The sequence below is a fragment of the Corythoichthys intestinalis genome, chromosome 20 (genome assembly GCF_030265065.1).
Source record: "Corythoichthys intestinalis isolate RoL2023-P3 chromosome 20, ASM3026506v1, whole genome shotgun sequence".
NCBI lineage: Eukaryota > Metazoa > Chordata > Actinopteri > Syngnathiformes > Syngnathidae > Corythoichthys > Corythoichthys intestinalis.
This window is the reverse complement of record NC_080414.1, coordinates 29,104,649-29,129,869: the sequence shown is the minus strand read 5'-3', so window position 1 is coordinate 29,129,869 and position 25,221 is coordinate 29,104,649. Positions and strand designations below refer to the sequence as shown.

At 37.5% G+C, this 25,221-nt stretch overlaps 1 protein-coding gene across 4 annotated transcripts in view; it reads left to right on the top strand.

The window, feature by feature from the left end:
- Positions 1-25,221, top strand: part of adarb2 (adenosine deaminase RNA specific B2 (inactive)) — a 615,589-nt gene that overhangs the window by 178,325 nt on the left and 412,043 nt on the right. For all 4 annotated transcript variants that reach the window (XM_057823819.1, XM_057823822.1, XM_057823821.1 and 1 more), the window contains one exon: positions 10,617-10,799. In XM_057823819.1, coding sequence (XP_057679802.1) covers positions 10,617-10,799 — 183 coding nt within the window. The remainder of the gene's footprint in view (positions 1-10,616; positions 10,800-25,221) is intronic.

Here is a 25,221-nt window from a genome sequence, read left to right as displayed (position 1 = left end):
AGGTGGGTAGAGTAGCCAAAAATTGTACTCAAGTAAGAGTAGCGTAACTTCTAAATAATATCCCTCAAGTAAAAGTAAAAGTAGTCATCGAAAAAATGTACTCAAGTAGAAGTAAAAAAGTATTTGGTGAAAAGAATACTCAAGTAATGAGTAACACTGTGAGTAACTATCATATTTTAGTTTGATTTTTTTTTTTTTTTTTTTTTTTTTTTTAAACAACGGTATTTTTTTGGGACCTCAGTTATCTATATGAAGTGTTAAAAATTCCGACAAGAGGGAAAAAATTTTTTTTTTAAATGAAGCATTATTTGTCCAAAGAGCGTGAGTGCCCTCTGGTGGAGAAAATAGTTCTTAGTTTGAATAGTAAGTAGTTCCTTTACATAAATGAAGCATTATTTGTCAAAAAAAAGCATGAGTGCGCATTGGTGGAGAAAATAGTTCCTTGTTTGACTAGTGAGTGCTTCCTTCAAAAGTACTATTATGAAATGAAAAAAAAATCTAATATGCAGAGTAAAGAGGAAAAATATAACCACTCTTGTGTAGTCCAAAGTAGCGGAGTAGGAGCACATAAGCGAATTTTAAGGGGGTCAGGGGAGCCAGGCCCCCCCTGGTGGCCGAAAAATGTCATTGCATGAAATTGACTTTCCTATATGTATATTAAAGTTGTAAAGCAATAAAACTGCAACAAAAATGAATGAAATGAGCAAAAAATATATTTTTATAATGGGTCAAAATTATTTTTCAAACAGATCATGTGACTAGCACCTTAGATGGTCATTTGCTTTGCAAAAAAAAAGAAAAAAATAGGGGAGGGCAATTTTATTTTTCAAATGTTGTTTTTCTTTGATTGAATTTTTTTTTTTTTTTTTTTTTTTTTTTTTTTTTGATTGAAACAACATTTTGGGGGATTAAATGATTTATACACAAATGTCCTACCCATAGTATGGCCCAAACACAAAAATGATTGCTTCAATCAAATAAAACTATTTTAATGAAAAATTAAGTGCTCAAACGCAAATCTTTCAATCTCAAACATTTTTTCGCATTCAAAAACATTTTCTATAATTGATTTTTTTTTTTTTTTTTATTGAAGTGATTTTTATTTTTGAAAATATATATTTTTTGAACCAACTTATTTTTTGATAGAATAATAAAGACAAAAACTTCCTAGCCAAAAATGTGGCCCAAACACAAATCAACATTACTTCAATCCTAAAAGTTGCTTTAATCAAAAAAAAAAAAAAAAAAAAAAAAAAACTTGACTCCAATCAAACAAAATTTAAATCAAAGAAAAATGGCTTTCAAATGCAATTTTTGAGTTTCAAATTTATTTTTGCATTCAAACAATTTTTTTTTTTTTTTTTTTTGGATTGAAGCGACTTTTTAAATTTAACTTAAATTTAACTAAATTTTTAACTTTTTTAATTTGATTGAATTTGAATTTTGACACAAATCTACCTCCATATGGCTCCACCCAGGGGATACAATTTTTGACTGGGGTAACTACATTGGCACGACACCGGCGGGCGTACCATATTCAATGGATGACGATCTTGGCAAAAAGTATTGCCTAAGCAGCCCGATTTAGAATTCACCTCAAGAATGATGGGAAACAAAAATTGCTCATGGTCAGCTTGTCATTATAAATATTCTTGTAAGTTAATTTTATTGTTGACACTGCGTTTCGGGGTCATCAACATGTTGTGCCCCCCCTGCCCAAAAGTCAAACTCCGCCTATGTAGGAGTAGTGTTTTTTTTTCTTCACAAATCTACTCAAGTAAAAGTAAAAAGTATAGCTTAGTAAAACTATTCTTCGAAGTACATTTTTCTCAAAAAATTACTCAAGTAAATGTAACGGAGTACGTGTAATGCGTTACTACCCACCTCTGGATGTAGGCATCTTTGAGTGCAGTAAAATTCAAGTATCTCAAGTCCGGGGCCAAGCGTCCTCTTTTATGGAAATTAAAATATGGTCACCCTATGTGATGTAACTGATTTGACTCCTTGGAAACAAAAGCATGTTTTCAAAGTTTATCGTATATTGTAATGCGATTAATAAATCAACATCAAATGCCAATCAACTAATTTTAGCAAATGCTATTAGCAATCTTAAAATAACTATCTCCGTTAAACAAAAGGGAAAAAAGCTAACTTTTATATTGAAACATGAAAGCGAATAAACAAAATATTCTACCTTCCTATTCACATGCTCAAAGATGAGATAAGAGCACAGCCTAGTGACAGTCAGTTCAGCAGCAGGTACAAAATGAGGGGATGCACTTTTTCACTTAGTTTTTCACGTTTTTCTCCATGAATGGATTTAAAAACTGTCAGTGGAGGTTAACAACCTCGTTTGAGTCCTTGATGGATTTAGATCTTGGGGCTGAAAAACCAGTGAAAGCAGCACCATGGATGAATGTAAACAGATTGACTAAAGCAAGAAATGTCTCATCCTAGGATATTGTTTGATGTCTCGAAGACAGATTAAAAACCACAAGATTTTGTCTTTCAAAACTTCTTTCTAGTCTGAAAAAGTGGATACAGGAATTATTGGTAAATGTATCATTTTTACTTTTGTGCTTAACTACATCATACAATTTTTTTTTTTTTTTTTTCTTAATATACTGTATAATATAATGAACCGAAAGGCAAATACACCTTGTATTGGCCACCATGAGCCAATCAGAGAGCACATACAGACAGAGAACCTTTAACACATTTAAACTGTTACTGAGTGGGAATTCATAATTTGCCATCAGCATAAACTGCCCCAAAATGAACTGATTTCAAAAGGAATTCGTGAAATGGAGGTCGTAGCGTCTCAAACTTGCTCTTTAACTTAATCTTTGGTTTGACACGGTAGACTTAATTTGTTAAAAATGTTCCACTGGTTTATGAATAATCTAGGTCAAAATGATTGTGTGACCTGGTTGTACTAGATCATATTTGTGGCTTGTGATTTGGTTACTACCAGTTTAAAAAAATGATTTTGATGTCACACCATGCCTCATTATGCAAGTACAGAACGTGCCCACTTTGTTCTTTCTACACACCCACTCGCCAATGGCCATGGAAGGTCAAAGTATAAACCCTTGCGAACTGACGCACTCACTTGCCAAGAGCCAATCACAGTGAAGAGGTATAAATTTAAACATTAAATATTCGAATTAGATCCAGTCAGTTGCATATTAATGAGAATCCGAGCGATTAGAACAGGGATCTATACAGGATTTCCCCCTGTCCTTTTTAAACCTGGTGGGCTGCCAGTGAGCAAATGCAAAGCCTTTTGAGCAGGGTAAAAACGTGTAGATAAATTTGCTCTATACTAAGTATTCTGCATTTACACTTTAGTGTTGCTTCTGTAGGCGGCAGGGCAATAAATTACGACCGCGGTCACCAAAATACATCTGTCATTCAGTTTCTATGTGATTTTTTTGGAATGTGGGCTTCATACATTGACGTATGCCGTCAGGGGCGGACTTGAGTGGGGGGGCGGAGTGGCCCGGGAGTCATTGAAAGACCGGCTCACTTCATGGACTGTGGAGGAAGCTTCTGTTTGGAAGCCATCCAGCCAGCAACAGAGAGAGGTCCACTAATATTCACTAACCTTGGCCAGAATTTATTCAGAACTGTGAAGTTACAGTACCACAAATATGAGAACTTTAACCTGTAACCAGTGTTGTCAGTAACACGTTACTATTATTTGATTACTTTCTTTCAGTAACGAGCAATCTAACACGTTCATTTTTCCAAACCAATAATCTGATTAAAGTTAGTTTCCTTAGTGTCAGTGCGTTACTATTTTGTTTTTGCCTCATAATGTATGTAGAATGAAGAATATTGTAGTCTTGTACGAAGAGCATTTTGGATAGAATTTCCATGGTAACCGATTTATAGTTACTTCCTGTTTTGGTCTCGAGTTACATGCGCTAAGTGTTTTGGGACTGAGAAAGACGTGTGCCAGCTTGGGTGCACATTCCAACCGAGTGCAGCCACCTGTTGAGATGTGCAGGGGAATTTTGATCTGTGTGCGTCCATGAATATACGTGAGTATTTTTCCTTTATTCTGGAGGGTTCCAGCAATAGGTTGGAGTTGCTACGTTGCTGGCCGTTCTGTAACTTTGCCCGTGCAACGGTGGGTAGTCGTCGCTCCTGCTTGTCCTCGCGAAGTCCACCAGAATTGTTTACATCATATTCGTGATGCAAATTTATTCCGTGAGGTGAATTGTTCGTTAAGCAATTTTGGGATGTGTTGTAAGTCCGATTTAGTGTAAAGTGCTTTGCTGCCGCCACGTTTTGTGGCCAAATTGACCACTTGTGTGTACGGCGTACTTGTGGGTTGTGCACGCACACTCGCGCCCGCCCCAACATTTTTGTTTATTGCACTGTGCAAATCATTTGTGTGTTGTTAAATATCGTGCAGTCAATTTGCATTGTTCAACATTGGCACTGATATGCTGTCAACACTAACCCGAAATTCAGAAATGTTGACATTAGGCTTAATCTTTGAGCTAGCAGGGGTTTAATTAGTCAGTGGAGTTGATTTCAACAAATTACATGCAGTCAGTTATTTGTTAGCTTCAGTGCCCCGAAGTTGCTAAGCTAACGCGAGTCAATGCTGGCTGAAATCAACTCCATCGACTAATTAAACCCCTGCTAACTGGAAGATTAAACCTTATGTGAAAAATTCTGATCTTCGCCTATAAATTCAATTATCGGAAAGCCAATTACATGCGATGACATTTTTCTGTTGTCATTCTGATGTAGAGGCAGCAAAGGGAGAAAAATTAGTGAAAAGTAGCCAATAAATTACTTTTAAAGTAATTTAGTTACTTTGATGAGGTAATCAGTAAAGTAACTAGATTACGTTTTTGAGGCGTAATCAGGAATTAAATTACTTTTATCAAGTAATCTGTGACACCATTGCCTGTAACTTGTGTCAAAGTATGCATGTCCGAATTTTAATGAATTTTGTCTAAATTTTGGTGGAGTAAAAATTCATAGATTTGATTATGGGAGTATTCAGAGAGGTTCACTTTTAATATTCACCATCCATGTCCAGAGTTTATTCAGAATTGTGGATTTACAGTACCACAAAAATGAGAACTGTAACCTGATCAAAGTACTAGACATATAGAACTTTTAATTCATTTTTTAAATATTGGTACAGTAAAATGTATAGTTTTGAGTATGGAAGTAGTCAGCTTGGTCTACGACTGATATTCACCAACCTTGGCCAGAACTTATTCAAAATTGTGGATTTATAGTACCACCTAAAAGAGAACTGTAACCTAATTAAATTTCACATGCAGGACTTTTAGTTCATTTTCCCAAATATTGTTACAGTATAAATGCATAGTTTTTAGTATGGGAGTAGTCAGAGAGGTCCACTACTAAGATTCACCAACCTTAGCCAGTACTTATTCAGATTTGTGCATTTGTAGTGCAACAAAAATGAGAACTGTAACCTACCATCTACTAAATCGACCCGCTGCTCAGGGGTATCGCATAATATTGTACTGACTTGACGGCGCACGTAACGCACATGTAGATGGAGCAGTTTTAAGAATAGGTGACTTTATTTCATTTTCAAATTATGACAATGGTGGTGTTATATATTTCAGAGTGTTGAGAGTGTTTTTAAGAGTTGGGAACAATGCGAGCACACGGAAGTTAACTGCCTTACCACTTGCTGCATTTACCGTAATGGTTGGATTACGACGGTGCGCTAATTTTAGGGCTCGCTCATTTGACCACGTACCCACCGGGCCGTTGGCCCTCTGTGGAAATCCCCAGTATCCCCGTATGCTAGTCCACCTTTGCATGCCGTAATAGATGGCTGGTCACGAAAAGCACCGCCTTGTGCGCGCGGAAGGGAGGTCCTTCCTTCGGTGCCGGCCGGTGGTGGATGTGTAAAATACTGCCAAGGGCCCACTAAATTTCAAGTGAATAGTAGCTGACTGTATCTATTGACTGGGGGCAACTGCTGCATGAGGCACAGTGACCGCTTGCACAGATGCCTCCTTTAGTAGGCAAGCCCCAATGACGACAAGAATGCTTCTTGTGATCACAAAGCCTCACTAGAATGGTAGATGAGTTCTGTAGACATCTAACCAAAAAAATCCGAGACGTTATCACAAGTAAAGTGGTAACAACTAGATATTTAGCACTTGAGCAAGGTGTGGTTTAAGCACAGTCAGTTGATACACCTACAGTGTCTGAGACCTGATAAGCAGACTAAACTTTTTTCCTATTTTTAAGCCTTACTAATATTGTTAACAATGTTTTCATTCATTAAATTCCGTGGGCTTGTTAACCCCTTGATGCATATTGTAACAAAAAAACTTATAGATGTCTGATGTTGCTAATTTGCATCATAAATAAATTTATATGTATTGTTATTATTTCCTTTTTTATATTTTACATTTCTAATTTTTATTATTATTTTTAAATGTAATTTCACAACTTTATTTGGCATTAAAATTTAAAGCAAAAACAAATACATCTTGGTGTCAAGGGGTTGTAATACATTGCTTTCTTTGACCCAATCAAATCATTTATTGATGTTGAGTTCCTCTGCACTGTCCCTTAAGAAGGCAAACATTTGTGTAATGTCAGTTGTGTGTGGTGGCCCTGAAGTGCAAAACACAACAGCAAATCAAAAAACACTACGGCAAATTAAAAAAAAAAAAAAAAAAAAAAAAAAAAAAAATTAATTAAGGAACCGGAAAAGATTCAGTCAAAAAGTGCACTCATCGCTGATTGGACAAATCTACCGTTAGGGGTACGTACTGATGAATTAGGAAGTTATTCCGCTTCTGGCGTGATATTTGGAAATTAGCATTACCAAAGACATGAGCATGGCTGCCGCTATAAATGAATATTTTTATTTGGCACATAGGTATGAAGTAAAATATTACTTCATACGCATCTCCCGAATAAAAATATTTATTTATATGAATGAATATTATATTGTAGCGTCACTAGGAGTACAGCTGGTGCCACGATGGTGTGTCAGCGCGACTTTCCTATTGGTGCGTTCGATGTGGCAACGTGACGCTCCAATCGGTTGGATCCGCAGGCACAAAGACTTGACACACTATCGCAGCACCAGCAGTACTCTTAGGTTCATACTGCACAATTGTGATTTTTTTTTTTGTCATTTATGTTTCTTTGGCGTGCCCGTTCAGACTGCCTTTGTCCAGTAAGCCCGTTCAAGTATTACACATGCGCACAAATTTGCAGTCTGACATGCGCTGAACAAACTGACCTGCCTGCGCAGAATCAAAACAAATAACTAAGCACCGTGCATGCATGACGCACACACATAAGCCTTATGTGTGTTTGTCAATTTGCCCCGACTTGGCCATGTAAGCAATACTGAAATATTACTCATTTGGCGCACAGTAAGAAACCAAGCAATATCAGCAATATCATATCCTCAACCCATTTTATTTTTTTATGACTGTTGTCAAGCCGGTCCCTTCCCCAAAAGCCGCGTTCAAGCTAGGTGCCAACTCTAATGCACAGCTGCACTGGTACCGTAGCGTCCTGTATCTTATAGCGCAGGTCTAGATGCACATACAGTGGCGCCCCCAGGGGGTGGCCAGGTGGCCACCCCTATAAATTTGTTGGCCACCCCAATGGCCACCCCGCTTGCCAGTATATCGTTAGATTGTTGTAGCATCAGTTATGCATTTCATCCCAAATGCAAATCTGCCAGCACCTGCTTTTCCCCAGTAATTATTTTGTTTTGTTAAATGTACACCTTATGCCTAATATATACATAACACAATAAAACAGAATTGTTGTGGAACTCAAAATGTTGACTGGACAGTTATGGACAATGCACATTAAATCATTAGTAACATCAAATATTACACAATACACCAAAGTATATCAGTAGCCGCGTCCTTAAGTCTTTCTGATAGTTTTCCCCTGACATTTTTACTGCAATAATATAATGAAAACCTGAAATTATGGCTTTAAGGGGCAGTTTACAGGGCGACTCTGCGACACAAAGACGCAATGATTGAGTAGCGGACTCGCCTCGCGTGCATATGGCGTCGGCGAAGACAAAAAATTCTGAATACTGCCTCCAAAGTGGAAGAATCCAGTTGTGGGGGGCTTCCTCGGCATGCATATCAAAGGCTCTTGCGGCGCGACACCACGCCGTAACGTCAGCACTCGTACACGTCACGTTAGGCGCGCGCAGTGGTGCTACTAAACATTAAAAACAGCAAATATGGCGGAATGTCGGCTTTGATTTATTGCTTTAAATTAAATATGTTGAATGTTTCAAATTTTTTGCCTTTTTGAACAAAGGAAAAATGACATTGCGTCGAGTGGGTGGTCATATTTTTTTCTGGGCTGAGGGAGCTTGGTGGGGTCAAAGTGCATCATTCTCTGTCGCCCTGTAAATCTGCACTGCCCCCTAGGGTCTGGCATGAATACTACATCATGTTCATGCAAAATTGCGACATTGTTCAAATGGAGACGCAAATGCAAATTTGAAATTTTTCGTATTCTCGGAGAGTCACCATGTAAACGGCACCTTAGTTTTGGTGTGCCACCCCAAGATTTTAAGTGGCCCCATCTGGCCACCCCATGAAACATTTCTGGAGGCGCCACTGTGCACATATCCGATTTTTTCGTGTTTTTCCGACTGGGGTCAGGCATTTACTTAACAGCCTGAGCGGGAAAAATTGCATAGAAGCTGGATCATTTCAAATCCGATCTGGGTCACTTTCGCATGTGGTTAAAATCCGATCTGGGCCACATTGTTCCAGAATGTGGCTGCGATCTGAACTGTCTGAACTCTCAGGCTTATTCTCAACTCATTTTATTTTTCATGACTGTTCTCAACCCTGCCCCTTCCCCAAAAGCCGCATTCAAGCTAGGTGCTAAAGCTAATGCACAGCTGCACCACTACCATAGCGCCCTGTCTCTCTTTCTCTTTGCTGACGTAATTGCTGCATGAATTCCGATTTGGGGGACTTAACAATTCAGACCACAGCCACCGTCTGGAAAAATGTGGCCCAGATCAGATTATAAACACATACGAAAGTGACCTAGATTAGATTTGAAATGGTCCTCTTTTATGCGACTTTTCTTGTTCAGACCGTCAAGTTAATGCCTCACTCGAGTCAGAAAAACACGAGAAAAAAAAACACATTCGTGCATTAAGACCTGCGGTATGAACCTAGCCTTAGTGCGCATGCGTGATACTTGAACGGGCTCAATAGACAAAGGCAGTTTGAATGGGCACGCCAAAGAGTTACGACAGTTACGACAAAAAAATCGGAATTGTGCATTATGACCTGCAGTATGAACCTAGCCTTAGTGATGCTACAATAGAGTCTTCATTCATATGAATGAATATTTTAATTCGGGATATAGTACTTATGAAGTCATATTTTACTTCAATATTTTACTTCATACGTATCTTCCGAATTTTGCAATTTGCCGTTTTGATTTGCCATTGTTTTTTTTAATTTGCTGTTTAGTTTTTTTTTTTTTTTTTTTTTTGCTGTTGTGTTTTGCACTTCAGGACCATCTTAGTTATGTGATAAGATTGCTTGCCCTGTTCTAGCCTGCACCATGTGCAGAAAATTGTTGAAGAGGTCATAGCCTTCAGCCTTTGAGTTACCTGGTTTTAAAACATGGCTATGTTTGCACATTATTTAAAATAATTTATTTGATTTTACATTATTTTCAAAATTATTATTAAAGTATTATTTTATGATTCACTAGGATTTAAGTTAAGTGAAAACAATTTACATTATTTTTTATTTTTGTTCGTCAACTATATTATTTTTTTTTATCAGATTTTTTTTTTCTCCAAATACACAGTCGGCAAGTTTTCTTGGAGAAACCGTTCTATTGTTACAAAAAAAAAAAAAAAAAAAGTCTCATAACAGTGTCTAATAACTGTGATCAGTTTTGGATTCTGCACCCCAAAATTAGCTCAAAACAGCTGTCGGGTCTAACTCAACAAAACGTGTGTTCCCCAATGTTATCCGACATAAAGAAAAAAAAATGAATTAATTATTATTGAGAAAAATATAAAGAAAATCTCGATTTAACTGCATACATGCAACACTAACTTAAACTTTCGGTGGAACACGTTACAAGAGAAAATTCCACATTAAAGACCAAATGCCCCTTCCTCAATTAATTGCTATTTAATAAATCATGCCTATATACTTTTACCTCTGCCATGGTGACGTCCAATCTGACCTTCCCAAGGTACGATGAAGCTTTTCCCTAGTATAACCAACTCAAGTGAAGTAAAATTCCACCAGTATGACAAACAAGTGCGCGTGTGAATAAGTGGGTGTTGAGCTGGTGATGTCACACCTCCCAGGCAGCAACGATTGGACCCTAATTAGAAAGCTGGCAGAGGAATAGATAGGCGTCACACGTGTCCTGCTTGATTGATTCCAAAGTAGCTGACGCCTAAATTTCCACAGAGGCAGAGGCACACTGAGAAGCCACTGTATAGTGATGCTGAGCGCAGAGAAAACAGTCTCCTTCAAACGCGGAGTTCCAGCCAGAGGCTTTTGATAATCGAAGCTGCTAAAAACAACGCACCCTCCTTTTTGTGTGTGTGTGAGGAGGCGCAAATAAAGGAGGCGAAAGGGAAGAGTCCTGCCACAAGTCTCAAGTTCTTCCGACCGGTCGTTCCAAAGGGCAGATGGCATCCGTACTTGGAAACAACAGCCGCGCGTCGGGGGCTCAAGGTGGTCAGGTTAAATGCAAGCTGAAAAGGAGGAGGAGGAGGAGATCTAAGCGAAAAGGTAAAATCACAACTTTTCCGGCACGTTTGGACGATTTTTGTGTTTTTTTATGAAACTAAGGTCGCGCGCACCTTGGCGAATCATTGGAGCGCAGCGGTCGGATGACCGTGCGCTGAAGCAGCTTCTCCGCTGTGTCGGTTAAAGTTGGAATCCAATGCATTTGGCAGAGAAAACAACGAGCTTTTAAAAAATTGGATGGATAGTGTACGTTTATTTACTTAAACTTCCAAGTCCGCGTTTTGTCTCTCACACTGCGACGCCGTTTTAATGATTCCTTCTTTTTAATATGATTTTTTTAAATCTGCGTGTTTAAAAAAATGACCATTATTCACCCAGCTTGTTTCATATTTTTAATAAATCAGTTTCATTTAATCATCTAACGTATAATACAATTGATTTTTAAACTCTAAAACTTGTTGTTCAGCTATCGCGATAAAAAGAAAGACCACAGCAAAAATCACCTAAAGTACTTTATTATCAAGCATGCATGGACTTTTTGGTCAGTGCTGCTGTGCATGTGTCACAATCAGACCTAAACAAAAGATGTAAATACAACAAGTTTTTTTTTTTTTTTTTTTGCGTTTAAATGTAATTTTGTTGGCATAAAATGATCATGTTTGCTGTTGTATACCAATAAGCTATATCATGTGTAATCAAAATAAGAAAATACTTTTCATTATGTTAAAACATGAGAACAGATTTTAATTTCTGAACTCTATGAAGGGAAAAGCAATGTTTGCTGTTGTTTGTCAATAAGCCATGTGTAATAAAATAAAAATACAATTCATATGTATAACATGAGAACATATATTTTAATTTCCGAACTCTATGAAGTGAAAAGCATTGACTGATTAAATCAAACTAATCAATTTTGAGCGTGCTTAATGCTGACTAGTAATTTGTTCTACAATGATTTTAGCTGTCTACATTAGTAACCTTAAGTAAATAAAGAAAAATGTTAAATAGTACCTTGGTATAGTGAGAATTTAGATCAGGACTGGGCATATTAAAGTTTAACTATTATATTTTTGTATCAAAATAGAAAACTGCTTGGGCATGTCTTAGTACGGGTGTCGTTGTTTTGATGCATTTCATTATTTGAAAAAATATTTTAAGTAGATCATTATCACATTTTTCTTTGAGACAAAAATCCAGCAGACTTTTGTATTATGTGAAAACCACATATCTTTAGAATAAATATTCTACATGCCACACAGCTTTACAGTGTTCACAAGAGGTGAAAACGACTATTTCAAGCAACTTGAGAAAGTGCACGTGTAAATGACATTTATCACTAAAGTGTCACATTTAAATGTTGGCACTTACTTAAATAAGCCAGCTCAAATGTATAGTCATGTTGACTAATTAGCTCACAGAAATAGGAATTCTTTCTATCTATATTTTAAAAACTATATTTTTTCATATTGACGTCATCCTTCTTGAGGCATACGGATGAACGCTTCGAGTGTGTTGACATATCCGAATGCAACAGAATGTGTAACGAGCTTTCATAAACACTTAGTACATGTCATCAAACTGCAAACACATAACTGCACCTCATTTCCAGAACCTCTTGGTTTTTAATAGCCCAAGTAATTGAGACAAGGCAGACAGTATATTAAAATATAGCACTGAGGCAAATGTATTTACATAATGGAAATGACAGAATTGGTTCCAGAACATTAAGCATTGCATATGAATATCACACAAAGCGTGCACGTTGGCTGACAGGCCTTCATAACGTGTTTTCCGACGACTAATTTATCAGCACCGCTGATTCATTCTGATAACACGGGACATTAAGGCCCAGTCCGGGCATTCATTGTAAATTAAGTGTGTCTTTGGGAAGTGCCCGATAGCCGCTGACTCCTCAAAAGCTTGCAGGAGATCCATTTTCTCTCGCTATGAACATTTTTGGGTTATTCGGCTAGAAACATTAATGAACTGTGCGAGTCTGAACCAAAAAATACTTAGTCTGGCGGTGTCTCACTGTCTGTAGACATAATAGGTTGTCCTCCTAATCTTGAGATTTGATAAATTTTTTATTTGTGGACTTTAAGAAAAAAGCCTAAAGGATTACCGCATGGCATTTGAAGAATAATCCTTTGAAAAGGCAGCAGATTATTTTGTAGATGAGTTCATATAAACCTACAGCAAGTGTGATTTCAGAACTGATTCATAACCTCTGACCGCCTCTGTTCATTTCTTCTCTCCTTTTCTTCCGAGAGTTTAGAAAAGTGAAGCTACGGTCATAATTTGTTGCCTGTTTGCATTACGCCAAGCAACCGCAACGTTCATTCAGTCTTTTCTGCTGGCAGCTCCGTATCGTAGGGACGCACACCTTGATCTAGAAACATAACAGTTTTCTGTGTTTAACGAGAAGGATTCATTGACTTTCTGTTTATGTGCCTGTTAATTAAACTGCGCCGGGATTTATGGTTATGCCCCTCTGGAATGATTCTGCCATATTTCTGTCACAAATCTAACATATATGACACTCTGCTGATATACAGGAACATCTGGGTGAAAAGTGCCTCATCGCCTGTTATAGCACAACCCAGGGTGACTGGCTGCCAAATCACGTCTGTCAATCTGTTCCATCAGTCTGACATGACCTTTTTTCCCCTTCCGATCTCCTTTTATATGTGGCATATGGAGCACATATTTGTTTTCCTCTATCTATAATGAGTTTTAGTTATTAAAACAAAACATATGATACAGATTTATAGAGTAATATTATTCTTTTACAGCCATACTTATCACAATGCACCTTCCAGTGTACAGTAGGGTAAATCACAATATCATCAAGGGTGCCCCTTGAGGGGAATGTGGTGTTTGCGGTGAGGGGAATTGGAGTCGGGCAGTCGCTGGGTTTGGGGGACATAATTCATGTTGCAATTATTGTTTACACTCTGCCTGCGAGTGAGGGTCGACGGAGGGGTCGAGTGGAGGACGCAAGGTGTGGGGCAAAGCGAGAATATGGGGGTCATCGCTTTCTAAAGAGGGGCCATAACATTAGTGGGGGTGAGTGGCCTCATTCTCCCTGACACATAGGTGTAACTAAGGTATGCAGCTAAAATTAAGATACAAGGATTTTTAATACATATACGGTGGTACCTCTATATATGAAGTTAATTTGTTTAAGGACCTTGTTTGTAAGTAGAATTGGTCGTGTGTCGAGCAGGATTTTCCCATAAGAATACATTATAATTCTATTAATTTGTTCCCCAGCCCGAAAACTTACATTAAATCCTTAATAAATATTGCTAGTATTATTACAAATAGCAATTATACATAGCAAAAAAAAAAAAAAATTGGAATAGTAATATAGTATAATAATAATAATAATCCATTTAATAATGTAACGAATCGGGTTCTTATGTGGCAAATGTGTTTTGCGTGCTGTACCTGAACGTCTGGCTGACTTCACAGTGAGATAGAGTGCGCAGAAGAGATTTTACTTTCTCTTTTAATGTTTTGTTGCTGGCTTCAACCCCGCCAGACAATAGGTGTGTTGTGTTGCACAAATTGATGGAATAAATGATTAGAAACCAGACAACGCTGGCGATTTCTTTGGCGATGTTACCACATTAATAATTGTCACCTTAACTTATAAAGACTGGCGAACGGAAGTCAGAGGAGGACCGTCAAAATCGGAGACTTTCTACGGCCGTATTGTCGAGTCAGTTCATGGACGCGGACAACACGTTCATTTTTTTTTTTTATCATTTCCATCTTCATTTGACTGGTAAGCGTCACCTTTTTCATTTCTTCACCGCCTGCAATAATCTTCGTGGAACCCATGTTGATTTCTCTCACAAGAAAAATCTGCCGTGCATCCATCCGTCTTGCGGGTAAACAAAGAAACTGTCATAAATCGTTGTATTTCGAGCATGTCGTCGGATGTAGAAACAAAAGGTCGAATTTTACGTTGGATGTCGAAAACATCGCGTGTCGAAGCGATCGTACGTCGAGGTACCACTGTCCTGTATATGTTTAAGGTTACCTGAAAGTCTGGATGATTCATTGTGTTGAAACGGTGGCATCATGTCGTATGTGTTAGGCATTAGAGCAAGTGCACTGATACTCAAGTTGTATTAATTTATCACAATTTATCATTTCATTTACTTTTGAAACACTTTTTCCCATAGAAAATATTTTTTCATGGAAATATGAAGTTCACCATTAAGTTTCAATCTGTCACTCACCATCATACTATCTCTATTCAATTGACAGGCGTGTTGTGCTTTTTGACATGATTAAAAATTTCAATTGACATTTATTTGAGAACAAGAATAAAAACATCCAATTCAAAACCTCTGTAAGTTGATTTTACTTCACTTACATGAATTGTAATGTTTGCCGACCAATACTCAAACATCCTGTCGAAAGCATTTGACCCAGCTTGTTCCAGTAAATAATACCCAGCATTGTTGATTGTGAAAAATAAACATAAATGTGTAAAGAATGATAAAATCATGCATATTAGGCAGAATAAAAGTAGTCGGCATACATATTTGCCTTATTGTTTTAAATACAGGTTATTTATATGAGCAGCTGCATTGCGAAATCCTTGAAACAAGTTTTTGATGATTATTTTCCAACTCTAAATTTATATTATGAGGGTCACTTACTTTAATTTCATAGTAGGAAATAGCGAAACAGATACTGTATGTGTTGTCAGTTTTTGTTCTATGACCTTAAAACAAATTTACTTGCATAACCTGAACATAACCTCTATAACTTTTGTTTCTATTCATTTCCCAGAAATCTCATCTTTAAAATGTTTAAAACATTTCAAACCTATTTTTATCAATTGATTTTTGTTTGGCAGGTTGAAAGATTTTCCGGGTGACTGTACTTTTGTCAACTTTCTTGACCAAACTACAAAAGGCAGCAATAAAGTGTCAGTTAAGTCCCTCCAACTTGTGAGAAATGAATATTAACCTCATTTAGAAAATCGATAATCCCCATTTGATTTTTGCCATGCTCTACTAGGAATCCCTCTATTTTCATCATTATGCATTTCAGCAGTATGATATTCAAACATCAAATCATGAGCTTGCATCGTATTACAATTTAACATGTTGATTCGGTACGTCTTTCATCGCATTTTCTTGCTTGCATATTTTTCTGAATTGACTTAAGCCTTTCTGTGTAAAACTGCAAGCAAACAGCCGTAAATAGCTTCCTTTTATATACTCTGTATTGCAGCAAACACGTCTGCTGAGGACTGAATGGCTGTGTCAATAAATAGCTTGAAATGTCATTTGTGAACAGGGTAAAGATACTCTCAGAGCCAGATAACGTGGCGCTGAGAATTCATTGAGAAATGCCTGCACTCCACTTACAATACTCTAAATAGGACTGTGTTGTGAAGTGATGTACTACGCTGATGAGTCCAGGAGATGTGAGGGGAAGACACTGTGTGTATACTATGACACTTCTGCAAAACAAGCATTTGCAATGTTATTTTTTATCCAACCTGTCATGTAATGCATACCTTTTCTTGGGATTGAATGAGTTCTGAATAGTGTAAGTCACCACTGTATAGTTTGGAACTGTAACAGCATGAACTACCGTGCTTTCCCACGCTTTGTATAAGATGTAAAATCAAATGCGATATAGTGTATCGTTGGGCTGGTCAATCTGGCCGAAAAATGGATCACTTTTTTTCCTCTTCATATTATCCAATCTGGATTCTCTTCAGTTCTTTTCACCTGGATTTATTGCAATTAGTGCTGCAACGATTAATCGATTAACTCGAGTATTCGATTAGAAAAAATATTAGAATTAAATTTTGTTGCTTCGAGTATTCATTTTATTAAAGTGGTGTTGTAATGGTTTATTTTGAAAGTGTTTGTATATTGTTTTGTTGATTAGGGTGGATACACTGTCCTCCGGTCTGCCTCTTTTCACATGGCTGAATCCAACTGCTCCCTGTTAAGACCAACGTAAGCTTTTGTTTGAGCTAATGTTTTTTAATGTATTCATAATTTAATTTATAGGTATATTTAGCCGTTTTTTGTGGGAATATGTGTCTGTACCATTTGTTAAGAGCATTGTAAAAAAAAACAGCATGTTATAGCATTTAATCTTGCTGAATTTTTCTATGTAAGTTAGCCAATTGTTCTTATGTTATACATAGATCCTCATTTAAAAAATAATAATACCGTTTGAGGCTCAGGTATTTTATTTTCAAATTAACTAGTCCATCGATTAATCAACTACTAAAATATTCGATAGCTCCAGCCCTAATTGCAATGTACACTATTGTGATACAGGTTTAATGGGATGTCATTTGCCCCCTCATTAGGTGCATACGTTGGCCACTTGGGGGCAGTGTTGCGTTAACAGTAGTAACAATTGAAGAAGAAGAAATACAGAACAATAAGTGAGTACTGTTCAAACTTTGCTACACCATCTAGTCAGTTTCCATCAATACTATGTCATGGCCGGCCGATCACCAAAATTGACCTAAAATTTTGTTTGATTTTCGATCTCGGGGTTAAACTCGCCCAGCCTCAGAGTAGGGTAATATATTCAAAAAACAAGATGAACGTAACATATTGCTCTTGTTTGTTTTATACCGTTTCCATAGTTGGATGATCAAACTCGAATGAAAAAACACTACAATCAACAATCAACCAATATTTGTATCCAAATGGAAAGTTAGTTTAGCTACATATTTGCTTGTGTGACCAAGAAAAATGGGTCGGTCAATTTCCGAACTGTGGCGTCCATTTTTCAGCATGGATAGATACAGTGGTACCTCGACATACGACGTAAAATTCAACTTGTCCTTTGTCTTGACATATGACCATTGATGACAGCATCGCAATTTCATTGTTTTCCCGCAAGACAGCAGCCCGGCATATTTTCTTGTGTGAGAAATCAACATGGGTCTAGAGAAGGTTAGTGCAAGTGGGGAAAATGTTAAAAAGGTAACTCTTCCATTGAAATTAAGAAGGAAATGATAGAAAAATATGAGAATGGTGTGCAAAACGGTGAACAGGCTTGACAATACGGCCGGAATATATCGACAATCTCGACGGTCCTCAAGCAGTTGGAAGCCGTTAAAATGGTCAAAGCATCCAAGGGGACGGATAAACGTTGTAACGCTATTTCGGAGGAGAAGGATCACCTTTTGCTTATTTGGATTAAGGATAAAGAGACCTCCACCCATCGTCTCCTCCGACCTTCGTTCGCCAGTCTCTGTAAATTAAGTGTGTCGCGCGGAGCAAGGATGGAAGTCTGAGGTAGTGTGTCAAAATAAGCAACCAAACTGTGTAGGGCTGGCAACTAACAATTATTTTCATAATCGATTAATTGGACAATTAATTGAACAATGAATCGATTAATCGAATGAATGTCACCTTTTTGAATTACCTTCACAATTTACCTTGAAGTTGTTTTCGGCATGTTGTAATTAGCAATGAAGACAAAATGGATGACTATTTCCTTCAAAATTATTTTTTTATTAGTGCTTCCTGACTTAACTGTAGTAGAGCTGCAGCTATGGATGATTGTAGTAGTCGATTAATCTATCAACTAGTTAGTTCAAATAATCGAGTAATCGGATTAGGAACATTTAATGCGTAGCAGAATTAATTTTATAAGATGCAACACCAAGGCTTGCTAAGATTGCACTTTAAAAAGAGTGTTAAATCCGAATACAAAATAAAATTCCCGAGTGTTTCTTCAAGCTATTCGGGATTGCACTTTCATTTAAAAATAAATTAAAATACCTGAGCTTAAAATAAGTACATGAGGACCTAAGTGCTACAAAAGAACAATTGGTTAACTTGCATAGCAAAAATCCGCTGGCTTAAATGCTACAAAATGCTAAGTTTTTTTTTTTTAATTTTTTTTTTTAATGCTCCTAACAAATCATTGAAACACATAATCCGCCCAAAAAACGTCGCAATATACCTATATACTAAATTCCAAATGCATTAAAAACCGGATTAGCTCAAACAAAAATGTACCATATGTTGATCTTAACAGTGAGCAGCTGGATTCAACCATGTTAAATAAGTTATATTGAGTTTGTTAAATGAGTCATATTCACTATTGCCATTAGAGGGCATTGTATCCATCAAAAGCAATACATTTAAATGCAAACAGTTTCAAAACAAACCATTACAATGTCACTCTGATTAAACGAATACTCAAAGCAGCAAAATTCTATTCAAAGCTTTTTTCTAATCGAATTACTCGAGTTAATTGATTAATCATTGCAGCACTAAACTTATTTCAATCTTTCAATCGTATCAAACTAGTTTTCAACTTAATGAATTCGTTTTCAACTAATTTATTAATTGATTTAATCAATTACTTGTTGCTAACTTATTAAGAAGCTTGTTCAAACATCATAATAGTTTACGATTAATTTGCTAATCGATTAGTTGTTGATTAATCCAAAACTGCGATGCTTTATTGACATTCCAGCTGCAACGTTACATGCAAGTCAACCAGCAGACCTAAGTAAAAACTAACAATCTCCGGCTTTTTCTTTAACCAAAAATGCTCCCCCCGGAACATCATAACTCTAACTATAGTTCTGCGGGTGAATTATATAAAAACCACTACAATGTGCCAATAAAAACACTTTTTTATTTCTAATTTATTATTCCAATTTGTGTTTAAAATGTATCTGTTTCGCACTGTGTAATTGCTATTTGTAATTGTACCTGCAGTATTAAGGGTTTAGCGTAGCTTTTTGGGCTGTGGAACAAATTAGTCGAATTATTGTTGGAAAAACTCGCTCGACATACACCATTTCAATTGACAAACTAGGTGCTGGAATGAATTAAATTCGTAGGTAGAGCTACCACTGTATAGCATTTATTTAAATGAATGGCATTATCTTGGTCTCTCGTCTGACTTGACCACAGCAGATGATTTTTGTGGCTCAGTCATAGACATCATCACTATTGACGTGTCACTTCATCATTCTTTGCGTGACGCCTTATCAGAGGAGGCCGAGCTTCATTTAGTAATAGCCGAAGACGGCACATGCTCTTGTCGGATTTAAGCTTGGATTTACTTACGATTGGATTTAACTACGAAAGTTGTACCGCATACAAACAGGAAGGATTGTCTCAGGAGTGATTTGTTATTTTTCGTACCATGCATGCGTGATTAAAGCATTTATTCGCAGGAATTTTCTTTTTTGTTTATACATGGAGGCGGCTAATTTTCATAACTGACTAGCCTCATAGTTTACTTTTCACCAAGAATCGAGACTGTTTTACGTCCATATCTATAAAGAATTCAAGCATTTATTCACAAGAAGTTTCGCAACAAAAGCTCTGTACGCCAGGTGGCCGCTAGCCTCATTCACTAACATAGTAGCATTGTACTTCGTCAATATACGTAAAATAAATGCTAACTGCACGGTTTCTTTGCTTATATTCAATAATCGACACTGCTTTACGTCCATATCTATGAAGAATTCGGGGATTTAAGCATTTATTCACAATAATTTTTGCCAGAAAAGCTCCTTTTACGCCAGGCGGCTGCTAGCCTCATTCACTAACATAGTAGCATTGTACCTCGTCAATATACGTAAAATAAATGCTAACTGCACGGTTTCTTTGCTTTTAACCAAGAATCGAGACTATTTTACGTCCATATCTATGAAGAAATTAGAGGATTTAAGCATTTATTCACAAGAATTTTCACCAGAAAAGCTCCTGTTACGACAGGCGGCTAGCCTCATTTGCTAACAGTATATAGTGTATAATGATGATAAAGGGCTATTCTATTCGATACAAAATTGTGATTGTATATAGAATTTATTAATAATCTATTTACATCTTATTTATAATTGATTCTGCATGTTTTCCTCAAGTATTACGTTTCTGAGGTTAAATTGAGTGATTTATTAGCTGTTGAAAACTTGCAGTAGATGAAAAAATGAAAACAAATTTGCTATTTTGGTCAAAAACTTGCTATTGATCCAGAAAATATAGGTGATTGTCTCTGCATTTAGTGATTTTTGTGATTTTTGTAAAATCTCTTTTATAGCCATTATAGCCATAAAATCTCTCTAATAGCCATTTTAAGTTGTGTTATGCTTGTATAAAAAAATAATTAATCGGGATTTGATAAGGGAACGACTTTGAATTTTTTTATGCCGCTGCTCATGGAGACTCATATATGGCAAAGGTAGGTGCCTGTTTTGGTTTTATTGGTCAGTAGCAGCTTTGGTTTTGTATGTATTTGAATTTGAAGTTTTTGAAAATAGGCCCCCTCTGAATTGGCCCCGTTTCTCATGTCATGTCAATAGGTTATGAATTTTAGGACTCACTTTTTACAGTGGATTCATTTACTGCGGGAAATTCAAAGTCAACTCTTCAATTTATGATGAGTAACAAACTGAATTTTAACCATGTTGTATACATTTTTTAAAAACGTTTTTGACAACTTTTCCCACTTTTTGTTTGGATTTTCTGAAGTATACAGTACAGTTTATATATAACTTAACGTTACTTGGTGTGCTGACTTCATAATTGCATCATCCAGCAGATTACATGAGCACATGTGTCCTAGAGTACCGGTAGGTATTACAACATGGTTGTGTTGTTTCTGGTTGTCTTTTGTGTCAGGAGAGAGCAATATCACACAGCAAACAGCAGGGGAAAAAGGTGCTTGTGGGCGAGCGGATACATTTCACAGATGGAAAGCTCCCGTTTCTGCCCTGAAACGATTTTGTCACATTTGTTTGTTTGCGCTGATAAACGCATTTAGTGCTGCGACAGAAACACTGCCGGCATTTATTAGGTTAATGAAGGTCAGCGCCAATAGAAACACCAGTGTGCTCCTTCTGCGTGCTCATGTGAATTTACAGACGCTTCCTGATTAAGGGGACCAGCGTTAGAATTCTGCAGCTTAGGACGCAGTGTCCTCTAAGTGACTGAGCGTTTAGCTGAGGGGAAAAAAATGGTTATTACTACTGACTGTGGTCTCTTGAGGACAGATGATAAAATGACCAAGGAGAAGAAATGGCAAAACACATTAGCATAATTACTAATTATCTTGTAATAGTCCCTCTTGGCTTTTTACAGTGCGCTAGTCAGAAATTCAACTTAAAGTTCAAGCTAGAAAAAAACAAATTGTTATGGCAAATAGTGAATTGCTGATGTCAGGTTGAAAAGAATGAATCACAAAAGCAGAAGCACTGATGCGGACTTAAAACATGCAGAATATGACATTGAATTAATTAGTCTGTTGTTTGATGACTCTCAGAGTTGGCGAGATAAGGGTATTACTCACATCTCTTTGAACCTGTTGCACTTGTTGCTATGACGACAATACGCGAAAAAGATGATTTTTCATCAATCTGTTCTTAGTTGATTTTTAAACAATGAGCAGTTTGGAACAATTGACAGCCGGGATACTGAATATGCAACATCGTTTGATAAATGGAAATTTGTTGTTTTCACGCATGTGGCAAGTGATGTTTCTGGGTCTTTTCTTTCGCTGGCATTTGTACACTGCATGCTGGTGCGTTGTAGTTCACAGTGAGCTGTCAGTCTTCATAAACAGAGACGTATCACAGCAAGTCAGTAGCATTATTGCCGCCCATCAATGTGTGTGTACGTCTGTGTATGTGCGCTCAGACTGCCAGAGACTGTAATATTTCCACAGTGAAAAAGAGAAAGGTGCCTCTAAGCAACTGTCAAAAATTTCTGAGGTTTTGTTGCGTGTTAGAAAATATGGTTTTGTCAAAATGAAGCTGTTTCCTGCTCTATGAGCAATAGTTGGATTTTTTTGTGAGTTTTGAAGAGAATATACCTGTATTATGCAATTGAATTGAAAAGCGCCAGTGCTGTACGTACTTGTATATTGATGAAAGAACTGTAAGTCTATGCATTTCTATAGCATGTTTAGGGCTAACATACAGGTATTTGAGCTTATGTGTTTTGTGAGGTTTTCATATACGCTGTTTAGGGTGTCAAATGTATCACATGTATGTTTAAGTCATGGACTGGATATGCTATAGGGAGTAGCAGTAAGGCAAGCTGGGTGTGTGACACGCAAGACTCCCTACCCTGTGCAAGTATTTTGTACGTCACACCAGATGCTGGTGCAGAAGTCACTGTGTCAACGCGCAGACAGATGTCCTGCTTCATTAGGTTCACTTTGAAAGACAGGCAAATAAATGCCGACTCCCCTGCGTGTTACTCTTGTGACTGTTGCTCCTGATGTATTGCATGACTGTTACACTCACTAGAGAAAAAACACTACATCATATCAACTGTAACTAGTGTCACCTTGAACAAAGTCATTCATGAACAAAGATTACACCATAAAAGAATTATGAAAAGCATGTGTTTTGCTTATACAAGTATCCCATCTCAAATGGCTCAGTCACGTACAAGAAAGAAGCAAATGCTGCAGTTTCTCTCTTTGTAGCTGTAGCAATCACCTGATGGTGTGGCAAGAAACTGATGTGCTCCTAATATTGAAGAATGCCATCAACATTACTTTCATTTTGGACGTTCTTCGACCTTGGCAACCTTATGCTTTTCCACTGAAGGCTATGGTGTTTGGTCGCCAGGTTGTATTTGAAGATCCATGACTCATCAACAGTGATTACTCTCCTGATGAAATCTGGTCACATTTGGAAACCTGACCCAGGATAAGAATATAGAAGCATGTGTAAAAATGTTTAACGGTTGCAGAGATCAGGTCACAGGATTATACAACAGAGTGATTCCACTGAAGCAGGAACTTGTTTTCCTTTTGTATTTGCATTGCATCTAAAGTGACACCAGTGCTTCCCTGGGTATTAGGCTACGTCTACATGAGGAGGGATAACTTTCTCCCAATTATTTTGCAGACTATTTTTATACCTGTCCGCACTACGTTTAAGGTGCGTTTAAGGCCCCCCGTTTCTGGAATGTACGCCTGCTTTTGCGCAGACTACGCATGCGTAGAAGGGAGCAGTGTGTGTTACGCCGTTGTCCGCGCAATTTACCTCTGACCGGATACTCATGACCAGTGTTGTTAATCTTACTTTAAAAAAGTACTTAATTAGTTACAAATTACTTCTCCCAAAAAGTAACTCAGTTACCTGAATGTAAGAATAATTAGTTACTTGGCAAAGTAAATGGTGCTGCCTTTCATGTTTTTTTTGTTTTGTTTTTTTTTTTGTTTTTAAATTCCAAAAACAATAAAACAACAACCTTTGCTACGTTTGAAAGTCATTTTTTGTTGTGAATCAACCGTTAATGTTGTTAAAATTGCTCCCGTTATTGCATTAGTTCCCTTCTGTGTACGTTCGACATTTTTCGAAAGTTTTAAAACTGTTTCATGATTTAAAGATAGATTCAAGTCAACATTTTGCCAATTTAGGAGTATTTTAGATAACAAAGTTACTTAGGTTCGCTTGGAAGGTTCTCTACAACAGAGCCTTCCTGAGAAGTCAACTGCTTTAAAATGGCGGCTGTTTACTAATGCCGGCGAGTCTATCATTTTGCATCTAGTTCTGTATACATGTGCTAACGCCTCTTTGTCTGTTATTTTGCATCCAGTACTATATACTGTACATGTGATATCTGCCGTAGTTTGTAGGCTATCGGCTACAGTCAGGTATTATTGGAGCCACCTAGCATTGCGTTTGCAACGGCGTCACAACTTTCTTCCCTCCTCCCCACTCCCGTTCTGCTCTCTCGTCTCTGTGAGTCCGTGTCTCTGATTTTTCTTGTCGTTCAACCAACGCAGTAACGCATAGTAACGCACGCCTTTAGATCCTCAGTAACGGTAACGGCGGTGCCAAGATGAGAAAAGTCATTAACTAGATTACTCACTACTGAAAAAAATAACGCCGTAATACTCTAACGCCATTATTAACAACACTGCTCATGACTCGCAGGCAGGAAATTTTGAAATTACTACACCCTCGAGACCGGGGATCAGGAACTCCTTTTTGTGAGCAGTTTTTTTTTTTTTTCCCTGAACATTTAAAAAAACGGCAACGAAAGCCTGGCATCGTTACTCGGGATGTATAATTGTTGCTCAGTTGTGCACTCACCAGTTGGAAAATAACAAATAGTAACACGGTGTGGCGCTGGGTATATGGAAGTGAAAACCACAACCAGGAGAGTGTGTGCATAAAAGAGGTCGAGACGGGGGGAGCCTCTCAGGGCAGCCATTTCGAGAGTCTCTCCTGGAATTGGCGACAATTTTGACAGGCGAAAAAGTCATGAAAGTGAAACTGATTGCGGATCTATTTGACTCCGGGCCCCACGCAGTTCACTTTTGGGGGTTTAATTTTCCCTTACGCATTTTTATATACTCTAGTTCGGTCGGCATTGAGTTCGGAGGGGTTAGTCCCACTGCTGGCTGATTGGAGATTTAACGCGCTAGACGAGCTTCCGTAACAACGCTCATCTCTGTTAAATCCGCAATG